Source organism: Parasteatoda tepidariorum, chromosome 10, assembly GCF_043381705.1.
Source record: "Parasteatoda tepidariorum isolate YZ-2023 chromosome 10, CAS_Ptep_4.0, whole genome shotgun sequence".
Lineage (NCBI taxonomy): Eukaryota > Metazoa > Arthropoda > Arachnida > Araneae > Theridiidae > Parasteatoda > Parasteatoda tepidariorum.
The window spans coordinates 38,732,257-38,749,361 of NC_092213.1; the positions used below are offsets into that span (position 1 = coordinate 38,732,257).

At 30.2% G+C, this 17,105-nt stretch overlaps 1 protein-coding gene across 1 annotated transcript; it reads right to left on the reverse strand.

The window, feature by feature from the left end:
- Positions 1 to 10,367: 10,367 nt before the first annotated feature.
- On the reverse strand, positions 10,368 to 16,865 carry LOC110283241 (uncharacterized). Its single transcript, XM_021148082.3, has 2 exons — positions 15,011 to 16,865; positions 10,368 to 10,484 (listed from the first exon to the last, which is right to left on the reverse strand). The coding sequence occupies exon 1, from the start codon at positions 16,470 to 16,472 to the stop codon at positions 15,012 to 15,014; it is 1,461 nt and encodes a 486-aa protein (XP_021003741.2). The 5' UTR covers positions 16,473 to 16,865; the 3' UTR covers positions 10,368 to 10,484; position 15,011.
- Positions 16,866 to 17,105: the final 240 nt, after the last annotated feature.

Consider the following 17,105-nt stretch of genomic DNA (forward strand, 5'->3'; position numbering starts at 1 on the left):
ATTTCCGTTACAAATACTTGTACTTTTTCCCTAAAAAAGTAACGAAAGTACAAGTAAAAGTACTAAATTTAAAAAGTAACGAAGTACAAGTAAAAGTACGTACTTTTTACTTGTTCCGGCGGTACAAGTAACGAAAGTAAAAGTACTGCCATATATGCTAACTTCTATATTGAAAGCTCTCTTTGACGTTAAGTGCTAAACTTGTCCACAAATAAATGAAAACAAAGTCTTATAATATCAAATGTACGTTACATTCAGCTTAAAAATGTTTTCACGTCTTCAGAATTATTTATAACACTCTCTATGTAAACTTATGTAAAACAAATAATTTTATTTTTATCAGCATTATACATAAATTGCATGAATTTGTGGTGTAATCAACAAACTAGATTCAAGTACCAAAGTTAGGGACCTGTCGAACCTGTAAACTTTTATATATCATCAATGTATACTTTGTAATCTTCTTCCTGAAGTATAACGAACTGAACAGAATTTCAAGTGAATGAAATATATATATTAGGGCGTATCGAAAAAATCGAAATTTCTTAGATCTTTCTGCGGTAGTGCGGAAAAGATGTGAATTCCTATTATTAAAAATTGAGCGGAATCTTAAAACTCTGGGTTGATATCTTCTGTTGCCTCAATGGGCCTAAAGTTCCAAAAATTGGACTAAAAATGATTAAATTACAAAAAATAATACATAACCACAGATTTCTTTGATCGATTTGAGGTAGCACTTAAAAGTTACAATATTTTAAAAACAACAACTATAAAAAATTTTAGAATTACAGATTAATATCTTCTGCCGCCTCATCGGCATCTAATTTTGGAAATTTCGACGTATTTTGGTACTTTTCTGTGTAACTGTTTACTGCTTGCGCAATGCACAATCGAGACAGACTGGATTTGTCTCTCTGACAAAAAAATTGGAACAACCTTATTTTGAATTGAACCCTATTTTGACAGTTCTTGTCAGTCAAGGATATGGTGTATCCAACAGAGCCACGGCTGCTATAGCATGGAGTGTTGTGAAAGATATGGGTTTAATATCGGAATCATATACCAGCCTCGTTAGAGACAAAAATAAAATGTGGAGGGAAAAATCGAGAATTTACGAAGAAATTGTCTCAAAATCAAATGAAAATCGTTCCACTATATATATGGCCTTTATTTTGATGGACGACATGACAAAACTTTAATATCAGAAACACACGAGGGCAAGCAGTTCCAAAGAACAATAGTAAAATCTCATTACTGTATTCTATCAGAGCCTGATTCTACGTACACATGGGACATGTTACGCCTGTAAGTGAATCTAGTCTTCATATATCTAATAGCATTTAAGAATATGTAACAGGTGATTGATTGGATGATTTTAGTAACCTTTTTGTTCTCGGGTGTGACGGCACTGTAGTGAACACAGAAGTGTTTAATGGTGTAATTCGCAGGCTTGAATTGAAACTTCAGAGACCAGTACAATGGATTATCTGCTTACTTCATTTCAATGAGTTGCCATTACGACACCTATTTGAGTCCATTGACGGCAAGTCATCTGGCCCCACATCTTACACCGGATACATTGGATGGAACCTCAAAGGATGCGAAAAGCTTTCAATTGTTGCCTTTAATAACAATGAATGCGAGATGCCAGATATTGATCCCACCACTCTCAGTTCAGATCAGAAATACTTATTAAACATTTGCACCGCCATTAGTTCTGGCGTTTGATGTTCAGATATAGCTAACCAGGAACCAGGAACATTGAATTTGGCTCACTGGCTAACAACTGCTAATCGAATACTGAGGTATATCTACATAAGGTATGAGGTATATCTACATATCTATTGATATATATATACATTAGACCCATCAAACAAGTTGCTAACTTTAGTTGTATTATTCATTCTAAGAGTCTACGCACCCTCATGGTTCCGAATAAAGATTCATCATTCCATAAAAGACGGCACTAGACACCTGTAGCATTTCCTCAATTCCTCTCGCTACTTGCCTGAAAGGTATCGTGACGTAATCGAACCAATTATTTCGCGCAACGCTTACTTTGCAGCTCCAGAAAACATGCTTTTGGTCATGTTAACGGATGAGGGATGCAAATTAGGACCCTTGCAGTTCGGTGGATTATTAAGGCAAAGGAAGTTAGCCCAGAAGGAAACTGTGTTCGCAGATTCGTTATTCCTGTTCTTAACTTTGAAGCAGCAGACTATGTAGATCTCATTGACTGGCAAGCTTTTTATGTGACATCGCCTCCCGTTCTCAGAGAGATCAGTTCTCAAGAACTTCTGAAGATGATAAAGGACGGTATGCCAATGGACTGCTGGAACTTTATTAAATTTCCTTCACGCACACAAGTAGTGGAGCGGATTGTGAAACTAGTTACTGCAGCTTCGGGAAAAACAGTTGGGCCGCTGAGCAGGGATAGATTTATTAGAGCGACACTGGAATCCAGAAAACATATGTCAAAATTTGAGACAAAAAAATGATTACAAACAGTAATGCTTTTGTCATTTGTATGTTTCAGAGGTAAAATAAAGTCTCTCTTCCCATTAAAATGAGGTAAGTGGGAAGTTTATTTACTTAAATTTTTTGCCTTTATTTTCCAAAATTTTGTGCCGATGAGACGGCAGAAGATATTAAAATATAGTTCTAAAATTTTTTATGGTTGTATTTGTTATAGAATAGCAACTTGTAAACACTACCTCAAACCGATAAACGAAATATGGGTTTGTTTATTTATTTTTTTTATTTTAATGATTTTTAGTCTAACTTTCGGCCCACTGAGGCGACAGAAGATATTGACCCAGAGGTTTGATATTCCGCACAATTTTTAATGATGGGTGTTCACATCTTTTCCGCAAAAAGATCTAAGAAATTTTGATTTTTTCGATACGCCATAATATATATATATATATATATATATATACATGAGATATTTGCATTGAAAAGTTTCTGAATGACATAGATTTTAGAGATACAAAGAAAGCCAAGTAAAAAGTAANTCTTTTTTTTTTTTTTATATATATATATATATATATATATATATATATAGCCTTTGAAATCTTAATATATATTCCCACTTTGAGCTTCGAATGTTATTAAATTCACTTTTTATATTACTGAGGCTCACATCTTGATATTTCTTCCTGAATGTTCAGAATGCTCTCCGCAGAAGAAAAGAAAATCCAATGTTTTTCCATTAAAGTCATTAACATTGTTACTACAGTCAAACCCCGCTATAGTGAACACGGTTTATGGTGAACTCCCGGATATAGTGAACAAAATGTTCGGTCCCGTGCCTTGCTATACCCGTATAATGTTATTTTTTGTGGATATAGTGAACCAAAAAAGTGATGAAGTTGGATATAATGAACTTTTTTCTGTCTTCGACTGATTTTTTTCTTCATTTTTTTGTAATAATTTTGAAATTTCTACTTCAAAATAAATACCGATTTTTAAAACCATCTATAGGTAGCGATAAGAATTTTTTTCTTGTTTGCTTTTTTTATCTTACTTTCCCATCCCTAAACAAATCAAGTAGATGTTGCCAACCCAGGCAGATGATGCATCTGTAAGGTGTCAGTGGGATCAATATGCATTTTCTGTCAGAGGGAATGAGTAATTATTCATTATTGGTCAAAGAGTTGGACACTAATATGTGTTGATAAGGCCCTCATTTTAACTCCTTTATGCTCTCAGTGCAGTTAAAAAAAAGCCTGCAAACAAATGTCTCAAGTTTAACTATGGCGAGCAGTAAACGTAAAATGTTCTCCATAGATGATAAAATGGGCATAATCAGAAAAATTGAAAATGGATGTAATCAAGCTGATATTTGCAGGGAATATAAACTATCCAAATCTACAGTTCGTAACATACGGAAAAATAGGCAATTAACAATTTCTGCTCATGAAAAAAATTTAAATGGCAGAAAAAAGTTGAGAAAAGCAGATCACAAGGATATTGAAGAAGCATTACTGAAGTGGTTCAGCATTCAAAGAAGCCGCAATCTTCCAGTATCTGGACAAATGTCGATGAATTTGCTGAGCGATTTTATGAGATTACTTTTATGTGCTCGAATGGCAGGTTAGACAAGTTTTAAAAGTGGAGTAACAGAAATTTAGGAAAAATTATCTGAGAGTCGGGAAATGTTTCCATATCTGATGTTGAGGACTGCTCAACAGCTAAAGATTACTTATTTTTTTTTTTTTTTTTTTTTTTTTTTTTTTTTTTGTACGCAGGACGAATAGTAATAAAAAATAAAAATTTTTTTGTTACTACATAATATTTTCAGCCATTTATTTGAATAACGTGTAATAAAAGGGAGGAATGTTGGAGCCGTTAGTTAAATTGCCCGCATAACGAACATAGTGAACTCCCGGTTATAGCGAACCAAAATTTCGGTCCCTTGAAGGTTCACTATAGCTGGGTTTGACTGTATTTTGCTTTTGGTTCACGAGTATCTTAAGTATCTGTATATGAGTGTCTTCTTTTTAAAATTCTTTTGGCATGCAGACATTCCTGAATGAAATTCTTGAATGAATTTAGTACTAATATAATTTACTAGTGGGCTGCGCCCCCTGCTCGCTAACGCTCGCCAACCCCCGAAAATTGCTACGCATTCTTATATAGTTTTCTTCGCAAGCCAAGCTCGCTTCGCTCTCTACTAACTTAGGTACATTGCAAATGCACAAAATTCTAAGAATTCAAAACAATCATTCAAAGCCATATAACAACTTTTTTTTTAAAAAAAAATTACATCTTTTTAGTAAGTACTAAGTCATTAAAATAAATTTGAATTCAAATAAATGACGTGTAATTCGTTAAACCTATTAGAAATGTGCTATAATATAAAATCTTAAGATAAAATTTCTAAAACTGATATCTCTTTAAAAAGGTTAAAATTTTGGCTATAATTAAGTCTATTAAAAATTGAAATAAGTAAATTGCAATGGAAAAACCCGAATAAACAAATAAATTCAAATAAAACAAATAAATTCGTGATATAAATCAAAAATCGTCAAATAAATTCCTAATATATAAATTCGTGAAAAAAAGCGCTTTCGACAAAATACGAAAAATGGAGATCTATTGACAAAGACTACTCACTTCTGCCTAGCTTATGCTCTCTCTGGTTATTTCAGTTTCCGTTTTTAAAAGCGCTACATGTTGAGTCATCTCAGCTAAATTTGGCATGTGACATTTTTAGCGACAATCATTGGTCGATTTTCTAGCGTTGCCATTCGGGAGATGTAATGAGGCTTTTTTTTTGTCGCCGTGTAAGAGAAATATATATATATATAGATTGTTTTATTTCATATTTTAATTTATTTAATATTAATCCTTCAATCTTTTTTTATTTAACATTTATTCACGTGATATTGTTTAAAAAGAAAAAAAAAGAAAAAAACCTGGGTTAGAGTCGTGTGATCTTGTTGCAAAATAATAATTAACTAAAATTGCAAATTTTGCCATGAATTATAGTTTTTCGTGTTCTATATATTACACTGACTAATAAGATGCAAATAATTATCGTTGAATAATAATCGCTAAAATGATTTTTAAATTTTGGATAATTTAATAAGAAAATTTTAGAAATTGTTAAAAAAAACTGGTATGTGATTTTCTAAAGTTAAAAAACAACAAACGATTGAGCGATCAAATCTCACTTCTCTTAGATTGTTTTTAACCCCTTAAGGATTGAAATCGATTGATTCTCCGTTCACTGCCCACGGTATCAAAATTTTCTCTCTCTAGCAGCTTAAACCATAAAGAATAGATACACATTACATATTGTACATCATACTCTTATTACATATTGTACTTGTATGTATACATACTCTTTAGTACGTATACTCTTGGAGTATTCCAGTCTGAAAAAGTTCTTTCTTACTTTGAATTCGGGTAATAATCAATATTTAGAATTAAAATTATATTGTCTCATGCCGAAAAATCGAGAGAGGTTTTAGGTATTTGTACGATGTATATTAACGATATTGATTTCTAATGATCCTTCATTCCCTAATAAAACACCATTTAATATCTTTCAGTCGAAAGTTGTTTAACAAGAGGCATTTTGCTTCAGTAAGTGATTGATCAATAAGAATAAATAAACTAATTACTGTAATTTAGGAATATAGGAAAAGAATTAATGAATGAGTGATTAGATGGACCGGTAAATTTGCAATACGGCTATAAATCTGCGACGGAATCAATGTATCTATGAATGGGAGAGGGAGGTATTGTTGGAGCAAAGAGCTAACATAAGCACAGCGAATAAATATTTTCAAGTGGTAGTTTATTAATTGTAATTCTTGGTTTAATAAGTTCGATTTAGTAGATTTTAATCCACCACTACTTCTAAACAATGCGTAGGCCTATATAATTCACCACTTTATAGTACTTTTTACATGCTTTACATTTTTAAAAGCGAGCAGAAATAGTCAACTATTTGCAAAATTTACTTTGTAGTTATTTACCGTTTTTAAAATTATTTTGGCGTGTCCGGATTAGTTGGCATCTCTGTAATAACATTATAAACATACAAACCTGCCAACTTTTACGCATTTGGAGTAAAAAATTTTTTCTATATTTAAAGTGGTAGTAAAATGTATGCTTTCTATATATTCTTGCATTTATAAACTTAATTTATTATCTTTTTGATCCACCACTATTTTCAAAAAAATTAATTGTTTAGATAAATATGCAATACCATAGAAGTAGTATGCGTAAACTACACCAAAATACTGTGTATATTTCTGCCTAAAATTGTAATTTAAATTCCATTTTACTATCACTGGGGAAAATCATCTTTGAAAGGATTAAAAGTTGGCAGGTGTGAACATATTGGAGCAAACAAGTTCGCAAGTTAACGTAACTTGCGAACTTGCTTGCTCCAATACTGCTTGATAGGTCAGCTCTGATAGTATAGGCATAACCACCTAGATCAGTGGCTCGTACTGGCAAGGGAGCGAATCTGTGATTAAGCTAATCAAAGGATAAGCGATCAGTTGAATCAATTTGAAAATAAATAAATAGAAAGACTATATGTAAAATCTTCGAAAGAATTTGGACGACCGCAAATTTTCTTGAACATATTTTTATAACTAATTCCTTAAATAAATTCACTAAGTTGAGCAGTTATGCGACTTAGATAATAACTAAAAGCTAACTAGAACGCTCTAATATTCTTCTAATCAAGCTAAAAAAATATGATATAATCGTTTAATCAACCGTTATTGAATGTAATTTTTAAAATAAATTGAAATAACTGGATCATCTATAAAAAATTTCAATTTTAGGTTTAAATTCATTATGGATGAATATATCATAAATATTTATTACTGATTTATGCTTAAATTTCTAAATCGGNGTTGAATTTTAGCATTTTTGAGGGGTCTTTTCGCATTTTGCGAAAAAAGCTACCGTAGCGGAAACCCTGTTCCAATTACTAAGTATATTTGGCTAATTATGAGATCTACTGAAATCTATAAAAAATCTATAAAAAATTTCATACATCTATACATCTACTTCTTACATCTACTTCATACATCTATACGTACTTCTATACATCTATAAAAAATTTCAATTTTAGGTTTAAATTCATTAAGGATGAATATATCATAAATATTTATTACTGATTTATGCTTAAATTTCTAAATCGGAATCAAAATTGTTCTAACTCATATAAAAAAGTAAGCTAAGTGCTTCCAATTACTAAGTATATTTGGCTAATTATGAGATCTACTGAAATTTTCTAAATAGTATGCACCCGAAATACCTTGTTAGCCAACTGAATGAACGTTGTTAAAATATCTGATTTTGAATTTGTTATGTAGTAATCAGAATTTCTTCAAATTGTTTTTTAATAATTCTCAGAAAATTCGAAAATATCTCTGAAAATGTCATTTATTTATATTTAGCTTCTTAACTTCTGCTTCACTCGTTCAACATTGATTTTCATTTCTTTTGAAGCTTACATTTACTTCTTAAAAGGGATCTTATAAAAAAAGTTTTTGAAGCGGATTCTGTACGATAGTATTTAAAAGAAACCTCTCATGACTAACCACACGGTATAATTTATTTGTCTACCTGTTGTTGGAAATATGTTGTGTTAGTTTCGGGATTAGCACTAGTTCAGAGCAGAAAAATAACACAATTAATGACTAATCACTGAAAAAGGAATTCAAAAAAAAAAAAATTTTAAGTAGCATGAGTAGTTTTTGCTCATTGTTCTTAATATTAGAAATATTTTCACTGTTCTATATGTTTGCAGCACCCCCTGGGTTGCTGATTTACAAAAATCTTACATTTTGAGAGGTTTACATTCACATATTTAGCTTTTAAAAAAGAAATTAAGAGAATATTTAAGAGTTTCCTTGATTTTGATACTTTAAGCATTCCTCTAACTTCATTCGCTACTTAGCAGATGAAAACAACTTTAGTTAAGAACATATTATAAGTTTCATCAACAAAAAATTAAGCAGACTTCTTAACTAAATATTTATAAAAATGGCAAGCATAAACAAATATTTGAAAAAAGAAGAAAAAGAACAGAAATCGCGAGAACAAAATATTAGTGATGCGCAAGGAACTCCAATTTTATAGGAGTGGTACTGGCAATGTAGTCTGCATTGCTCGCCAAACGTCTTTACTTCCCAAAAAAGTTTATTCTATTTTTAGTGATCTGAATCTGGATGAGATTTAATTCGCGACCGAGTTCAGAGCAAATTTAATACGCTACCGAGTTAACATAAGCGAAATAATAAAGAATAAAAATTGAAAAAAGGTTTGGTATTTGAGAGTTAAAGGGAAGTATTTTAAATTTTAACAAAATTTAATTTTTTAAAAAGCTATAAAGTAGAATCTATTTTGCCATATGGTTATTAATTTTCATTCGAGTTGCCATATTTCTAGAACCAAAAAGGCATAGAACAATTGAGCATCTAAACACGAAATATATATATATTTTTTTTTTTGCAGAAGCATTTAAATAAAATGTAAAACACAAAGTATAAACATCTCATAACGAAATGTTTTAAAATCTAAATGACTTGGAACAGAGTAACTGTGTAAAAATGCATGTTATGCAACATTTCTACTTGAAGGTCCCCGATTTGCTGTGTAAAGTGTGTATGTTGTACATCGAAGTCTTCGCTTAAATTGCATTCTTCGAAAAAATAAAAATATTTTACATTTGAGCTCTAAACTATTATGTACCATGTATTAGAGTATATAAGTTTCCTCAAAAGTATCATTAGGTTTAATTTTTGTTATCGTATAAGGTCCTAAGTATTTCGGTTTCAATCTTGGTCCAAATTGTGTGCGCTTTATTGCCACTAGATCGTTAATTTTGAAAGATGCAGATAATTTTCGCTGAAGATTGTAAGTTCGTTTGTTTACATCTTGGACTTGCTGTATTAGTAGTTTCGCTTGTTTCCGTAACTCGTCACTGCTGTTAAGGAAGACGGTTTGAATTTCCTCATTCAGCATATTTGTAATTTTCAGATCTTGTTTTGTTTTAATAGCAGTACGTACCAAATAACAGTTGAAAAGGAGTAGTATTAATGCTTCGTTGAAAAGTAGAATTAATGATTTTCTGAACGTCTTTTACATAAGTGTAGAAGTTCTTAACCATCAACAAATTTATATAGTTTGCCTGATTTAAGAAAAAAGTCATCATAGGGTTCAGTTTTCAAAAGCTCTTTAACAGTTTGGATTTCACTATTGTAACATCTTGGACAGCTGACCCCCGAGTACATTCCCCTCTGGCATCCGGTGTCTCCCCACGAAATTCTAAGAACTCGATGCACCTGCAAAAAGAGGAGAAAGACTGGACTCTGTAACAGAGGCGACGACACGCAGTCTGGTGAGACGAAGCATCATGAGCGGACCTTGTGCCGTCTCGATTTGAGAACTTTTTATTATATAATTTTGTGTTCCGTAGAAGTGATGATAATTGTAAATAACGGTGTATGTAATTGTAAAACAACCTTGTACATATACAATTTACCCAGAAAAACTTATTAAAAGTTTTGTTTGTTTTTATAAGAGTTTTAGTTCCATCTGAACAAGTAACGAAATCGTTACACTATCTTCTTTCTGAGCTTTTCTAATTTTCGTAATGAGACTATCCTGTAATATCATAATGGGATGAGGAGCGTCAACATGATACATTAAAAATTATTTTCATATTACTAGTTTATGTTGAAGAATACCCAAGTAATTTAATTTCAATTAAGCAATCAATATTGTAACAATTAATTTCATTCATAGTTTATTGACATTTTTAGCGTTTTGAATAATATTAATACAATGCATTACAAATGTCAGTGTTATCTCAAAATAAAGAAACTAACAGTCTTCAAATAAAATTTTATAATTTCTAAAGTCAATATTACACATCTAATATTTTTTCAGTTCCAAGATGATTGAAGTGCATTCTAATTGATTTCCTTTCCAGGAGCCAAAAGTGCCTGAAACAAAAAATAAAAACAAATTTTTAGTTATTATCGATAATAGAAAAAAAATCTTGATCATCTTTAATATTGTTGCGGTAATACAGAAATACACAATTTAAAACTTTCTCTTCTGAATTTTCTTTAAGGGGTTATTGTTTGTTCATTGCCTGATATTTTTATAATTTTTCTATTCTATTCTGGTGTAAAACTAATTCTATTTATATTTTATTTCGGTGCAATTCTTTTGATTCACAGTACAAATAAATAACTTATCCATCCGTAAAATAATTTTTGTTTAAATATTTTTATGAAATATTTCTTGTAACATAAGGCTATTTTCGACAGGATTATCCAAATCATGAAAGGTATATAACGTTAATAGTTTTACCCGTAAACTTATTGTTTAAAATATTTTATGTTCTATAAAACATTTTTATTTCCATATTTAATATATTTCTCAATATTTTTCCTAAATTTCTCTGGTGAATAAATTAGTGTTTAAAAGTGAGTCGAATTTGGAGGATTTTACCTTTGTCGTGGAAAAAGACACAGATGTCTCATGCAGTTGTTTCTTAACCATTAATTTTTAAAATGCTAAATATTGTAATATTCAGCACGTATTTTGATCTAAATTAATACAAAATAATAATAAAAAATATGTAAAATATGTTTAATTAAAATTCTGCTTAAAAGGTTAAGCTTTAGAAAAGTAAAAATTGCAGTTAAAATATAAATGATCAAAACATTTAAAAATTCACCAAATTTTGACATTTTTGGCTCGAATCATAGAATTTTTAGAAAGTTGTAGATTTTAGAAAAAGAAATACAAAGCTTAGAAAAGACTTGAGAGCCTACCTATTGATGTCAAGGGCATGTTCAAAATTTGTTTGTTAATAACATTAATATTCATAATTTGACAACACCGATACACTAATAAAAAAATAAAAAATATTTTCAAGTTTTATGGAGAGAAAAAAATTTCATACAAAATGAAAACAAATATTAGAAGTCATAGAGCTGTTTTAATTCTGTTAACAAGTATTTGTCATAAGCGTCAAGGTCTAATAATACTAAAATAAAACTGAGACGTGTTTATAGCATCGAAACAACTGTATGCACCAAAACATATTATATTTGTGCTTGTAATGTCTAAGTTATGCTACATCTTCTAGTTTAAATCATTTTTATTGTTAAAGTTGAATAATTATTATACTGAATTGTTTGAAAATTATATATCTCAGTCATATTCATATCTGCATTATTTTCAAACAATTTTAATTATATATTTTTTTATTACGTGATGTTTTGCTTTTTTTTAAATTTTTGAAGAAAAAGGATTGTTAAATTATACTAAAAAAAGAAAAATGTTTAATATTATGTCACATAACTTATGATATTTATCCTTGTAATGTCTTATTTATGCGAAATAAAGTGTTTTAATCTATACGAAATTGCGATCTCTTTTTAAGTTTAAATCCTTTTTTATTATTAAAGTTTGGTAATTATCATATTAAATTATTTAAAAAATTATACATTACATTAAATATTGCAGTCATATTCATAACTGCAATGTTTTAAAAAAACTTTTAATTCTTTTTTTAATGCAATATGTTTATTTGTTTTACAAATTTTTGAAACATTTTTTTAAAATTTATCATACTTGCTTTTATTGAAGAAAAATATTGACTATTATGTCCCATTACCTATAATGTATATCACATAACCTATTATATTTGTGCCTGTAATGTCTTACTTATGCTACATAAAATGTTTCAATCTATACGAAGTTATGCTGTCTTTTTTAGTTTAAATACTTTTTATTAATAAAGTTGAAAAATTATCATACAAAATTCTTTGAAAATGAGGAACCTGCATGCTTTTTTTCATGTTTTAAAATGAAACATCATGCCATTTTATAAAGATAGACACCAATTTCAGACCGGTACGATAACTAGTTATTTTGTTATTAATAGTCAAAATCGCTCGATTAGCCCCTCCCCCTAAATCGCTGCTAGGTTTCCCATCCGCTCTGATGACGTCACAGTACAGTACAACCACGACTTCCATCATGTTGTGAAATGGTGAAAGCATATGCCGCACCGAGTATAAATTCTGAAAAACGGTTTCAAGCAAAAACAACAAGTGTTGTATTGTACCATGTGCAATAGTTCTACTTTAAACACGCCAAATAAATTATTTTTTAGTGTTCCGAAAGGAGAAAAAAGACAAATTTGGTGCAAAGCCATCAAACGCGATGAAAAAAATATTCGCAAATTGTCTGCAACTACTGCATTATACTGTTTCTAAGACCATTTTACAGTAACTTAATTATAATTTAATTCTATAAGATTGTTTTCCTGATTGATAAGCTTCTCTGAATGAATAATTCATTTTACTGAATTAAAATGATTATGAAATGCTGTTCAGATCACTTTATTTTTTTTCTTTCTTCATTATTTTTTTTTTTTATTCTTTAAAATGAAAGAATTTTATCCTTGGAGAGCAGTGGTGCTCAGGTTCTTTTTTTTAAAGTTTAAAAATAATTTTATCTAGAAGTTAAAATAAGAAATGATAGGGGTTTAGCATTATTTACATTTCTTCAAAAAGAAAAAAAAAATCAAGAAAATATTTTAGAAGGTAATAATAAAAAAGAATATCAGTTATATTTATACCTGTAATATTTTCAAGCACTTTACTGAATCCTTTTTTTTTTAAAAAAAATACAAATAGTTTTTTTTCAAAAATAATCATTCTTGCTATAATGAAAGGAAAATATATATTAATGCCTGGATTTTGATGATTCTTGCATTCTTTGCATTTCAAGATCATTTGGGATATTTTTTGAGATACTTGAATTTTGTTTTTTTGGGGGCATTTTTTTTTAGCTTTTTAAATACGTTTTTCTTTCTACATAACAATTTAATACCGAAATTCTCGATCTCATTAACTGTAATAACCACCCTTACTGAGTACTTTTAAAATCCTAGTTAAAACAAAGTCAACCAAATGAGTAATTAATCAAAATTTAAGAAGAAGAAAAAACGTTTCTAAAATGAGGAAAATCATCATTGCCATTTGACTAAACAATTAAACTGAAATGTATTCGCTTTTTGCTATTTTTTCTATGCCTTTTTGATTGATCGTCAAAAATTGCACTTTAATCTCCCGTTTGCTCATGTTGAGTGCTTGAGTTTGAAAACGGTTTTTCCTTCCTTACCATTCATTTGTCACCCTAATGTCACATGCACATTAATGTCACATGCACCTAATGTCGCATGCACATTAGTAATCAGCATACAGTCATCAATGGTCATAAGTTTAGGTCCTAAACTTCTTTTAACCTAAACTGTCAAAATGAAAAAAAGGGTGGGGTCGAGCAGGTGTGGTAGTCAAAGACAAGAAAATAATTTTGTTCTTCAGCAAAAGGGAAAACACATGAGGTAAAAGAGCGTGTTAAAGATGATGTTAGGGATAAGTGTGATGTAAAAGAGTATCAATTAAAAAACTGTTTATTTATTTATTTTCCATTTCACGTGCTTGATAACATATTCAGCGTAACAAAAGCGAAATAATTAGCATTATTATTTTACGCAAATTCATTCACAATTTTTTTTTCTGATGTTTCTTTTTTTTTTCTTATCTTTTAATAAATCTTTACAATATTTTTTAACTCTTTTTCCTTTCTTTATAAACATTGCGTGATTCTAAAGTGGAAACATAATACAAGAAGTTTATTTAGTATAGATATTTAGTATGAAAATATGCAAAATTTTTATTTATTTAATTTTTTTGCATTAAAATAAGTACAAAAAAATAAATAAAACAAGAAATGGGCTCGAACATCATTTACTATTTCAAAAATAGTTTAGTCTAATAGATAGAATGTTCTCGAATTTAACTTAATACATCTATTCTTTTTTTTTTTTGTCTGTGTTGAAATATCGAAGAAAAAAAATAAGCTGAAAAATAATACAAAATAGCAAAAAGCCAATATATTTTAATTCAATCGTATAGTGAATTGGCAAATGCTCATGATTTTTGTTCTCTCTTTTAATGAAGATTATTTTGTCTTTCAGAGAATACAGGCGGAAAACAAAAAAGCACCAGGCTAAAACTATTTCTGATCACCAGAAATTTTTTAAGGGGAAAAAAAACAAGTTTTATAGCAACTGCAGAATATTGAATCATATGCCTAAACTGTTCAGGAATGAAATCAAGTATAATTATGATGGTTTACCTAGTATTAAATACCAATTAAGCTACGCTGCACATATAAATTTATATTTTACATTAATATATAGGTGTCCTAAAATCGCAAAAATCTTTTGTTTCAAAAATCCCAAAATTCACCTTAAATATGCATAGCTTTTGATCGTATATTTTATTAAAATTTTAAAATGTTCATAATATGGGTGGTTATTGTGGAACGACGTGTATATTTCATGCCATGCTTCCAAAATAGTTTTTGTACCACCTCTGGAATAACAAATATAACAATAGCAAAAACAAGTAGTACTAGTAATTATGATGCTTTTACTTACTTTATTGTAGCACCGACTGGCAAATACGGTACATTGTTGCACAAGCAACTTGGACATTTTTCTTCATAAATTGTTTCCACACCTCCGATTCAAATACAGCTTTGGAATTACCACAGATGAAGTTCTCGACTACTTTGCTCAAAAACATATCTCCATGCAAATCTGCAAGAATCAATAAATCGGGTACTGTTTCAATTCTTAAGGCAGATTCCAAAAAAGAAGTACAAAGCGTTTTTAGTTTTTGGATTTGGTATTTGTCAGCAATGGAGTATAATTCCAAAGTAATATCCCACATTAATTCTTTGACGTTGCCACTGTAAGAAAATTCCAGCATTTTTTCAACCGTTTCAGCCGAAAATTCTTCAATCTTCATTTGTGAGCTCTTTGATTCAATCATACCACTTTCAAACAATTCTCGGAATACTGGTGATACAGCTGCTAGAACAATTTTGTGGACGGAGAATTCTTTGTTAGAAACAATAATTTTGAAATCGCACAGAACTTTTCCGCAATACAATGGCATTAAGTTACCTTGTAGATGGCTCAAACCAAAACATCTACTTGTTGAAGAATCTTGCACATTTTGATTGTAAATTATCTCCTCCACATAGGAACTGTAGCCTCCCACATTGACGATCAGTTTACATTTTATGCGATTGGCATCGAATATCGAATGTTTAAAAAAATTCTCTCTGGTAACTTCAACTGACATTCCATAGTCCTTAATTGGTTCAACTATGTGTTTTGTTTTTTTCTCAAATTTTAAATCCTCGTTGCATAAAAATGATAAGTTACACTGTACGAAAACTTTAGAAGGAAAATTGGACATCGGAATTTTAACGGTAATCGGATACACAGCTTCGGTAAAATTGCGAGAATACAAATAAATTTGAAATCTTAGAAGATCTGGGATTACATAAAACATTGGTGTGATGGTCAGTTCTTCCTCAACACCATCAGGAAATTTCAGCGGCAAAGAAACGGAATATTTTTTCACAGTCAGTTTTGAACGTCCAATGCAATCAATAGGAAAATCATTGTTCATGAAAAAGTGGAAACCAACAGTCAGAATATCTTTATGCAGGAAATTAGCCTCCAAGACAGTTTTTTGAGAAACGTTAAAAGGTTCCGCGTATACGGAATACACTTCAAAAAAATGACCGATCTTATCCAGAAATACATACGAACCATCAGTTTTTGCTATGAAGAATTTTCCGTTTACATCTACTCTAGACGGGCCAACTTCATCTTTTTTGCATCTGTGTAGATTCAAAATAATATCCTCTTCATCGTCTCCAGGTAGATAGAGCGCAAGTATCCAGTCCGTGTCCTGCAATTGTTCGTTTCGAAACACTGGACTTTCAATCCTCTGTTTCTTGTTAAGCATCCACAAAGTAAAATCTTCAATATGCCAGGTTAAAGTAAATCCGTTTGCTTTTTTAACTTTTCCAGTAGCAGACATGTTCGAATATTTGTTTATTTTCTTTCTTTTTATGAATAATTTGATTATCAAACTTCATTAATGTATCATTTTAGGAAATTAAATTTGCTTTTTATTTTCAGTTGGGTTAAAACTTATTGAAGAAAGAAAAATTTGGAAAATCTAACCACATGGATTAAGAAGCACAGGCTAAAGTAACGATTTCTTCTGCTGCTCTGAAAGTATTTTGAAATATATAGGACTCAGGATGAAAGCTGCAGTTTTATCTAAAGAATGTCGAGTACACGTTCCTTGTAGAAGTACAATTGATATATGAGCAGTTACCTTTCTACATACAAGTCTATGGGGCAACAACAAAAGCGCGCCAGGGGTGCTTCTAGAAATTCGTTGTGGGAGGGGATGTGAAGGTCAATGAAGGACAAAGTTTTATGGAATGTCTGAAATTAAGTTTTTTCTTCGTGTAAAAATGTTTTAATCCATAAAAAATAACTCAAAACAGATTTTTATTTAATTCTATTTTCTGAAACCATGAGTTTGGAAATTTTCGCTCCAAACAGTTCCTGAGAGATAGATTTTCTAAAATACGATTTTGTTGAAATCCGACTTCTGATTCGAACGATTTCACTCGCACTTTGAATTTTGCGGCCATGTAAA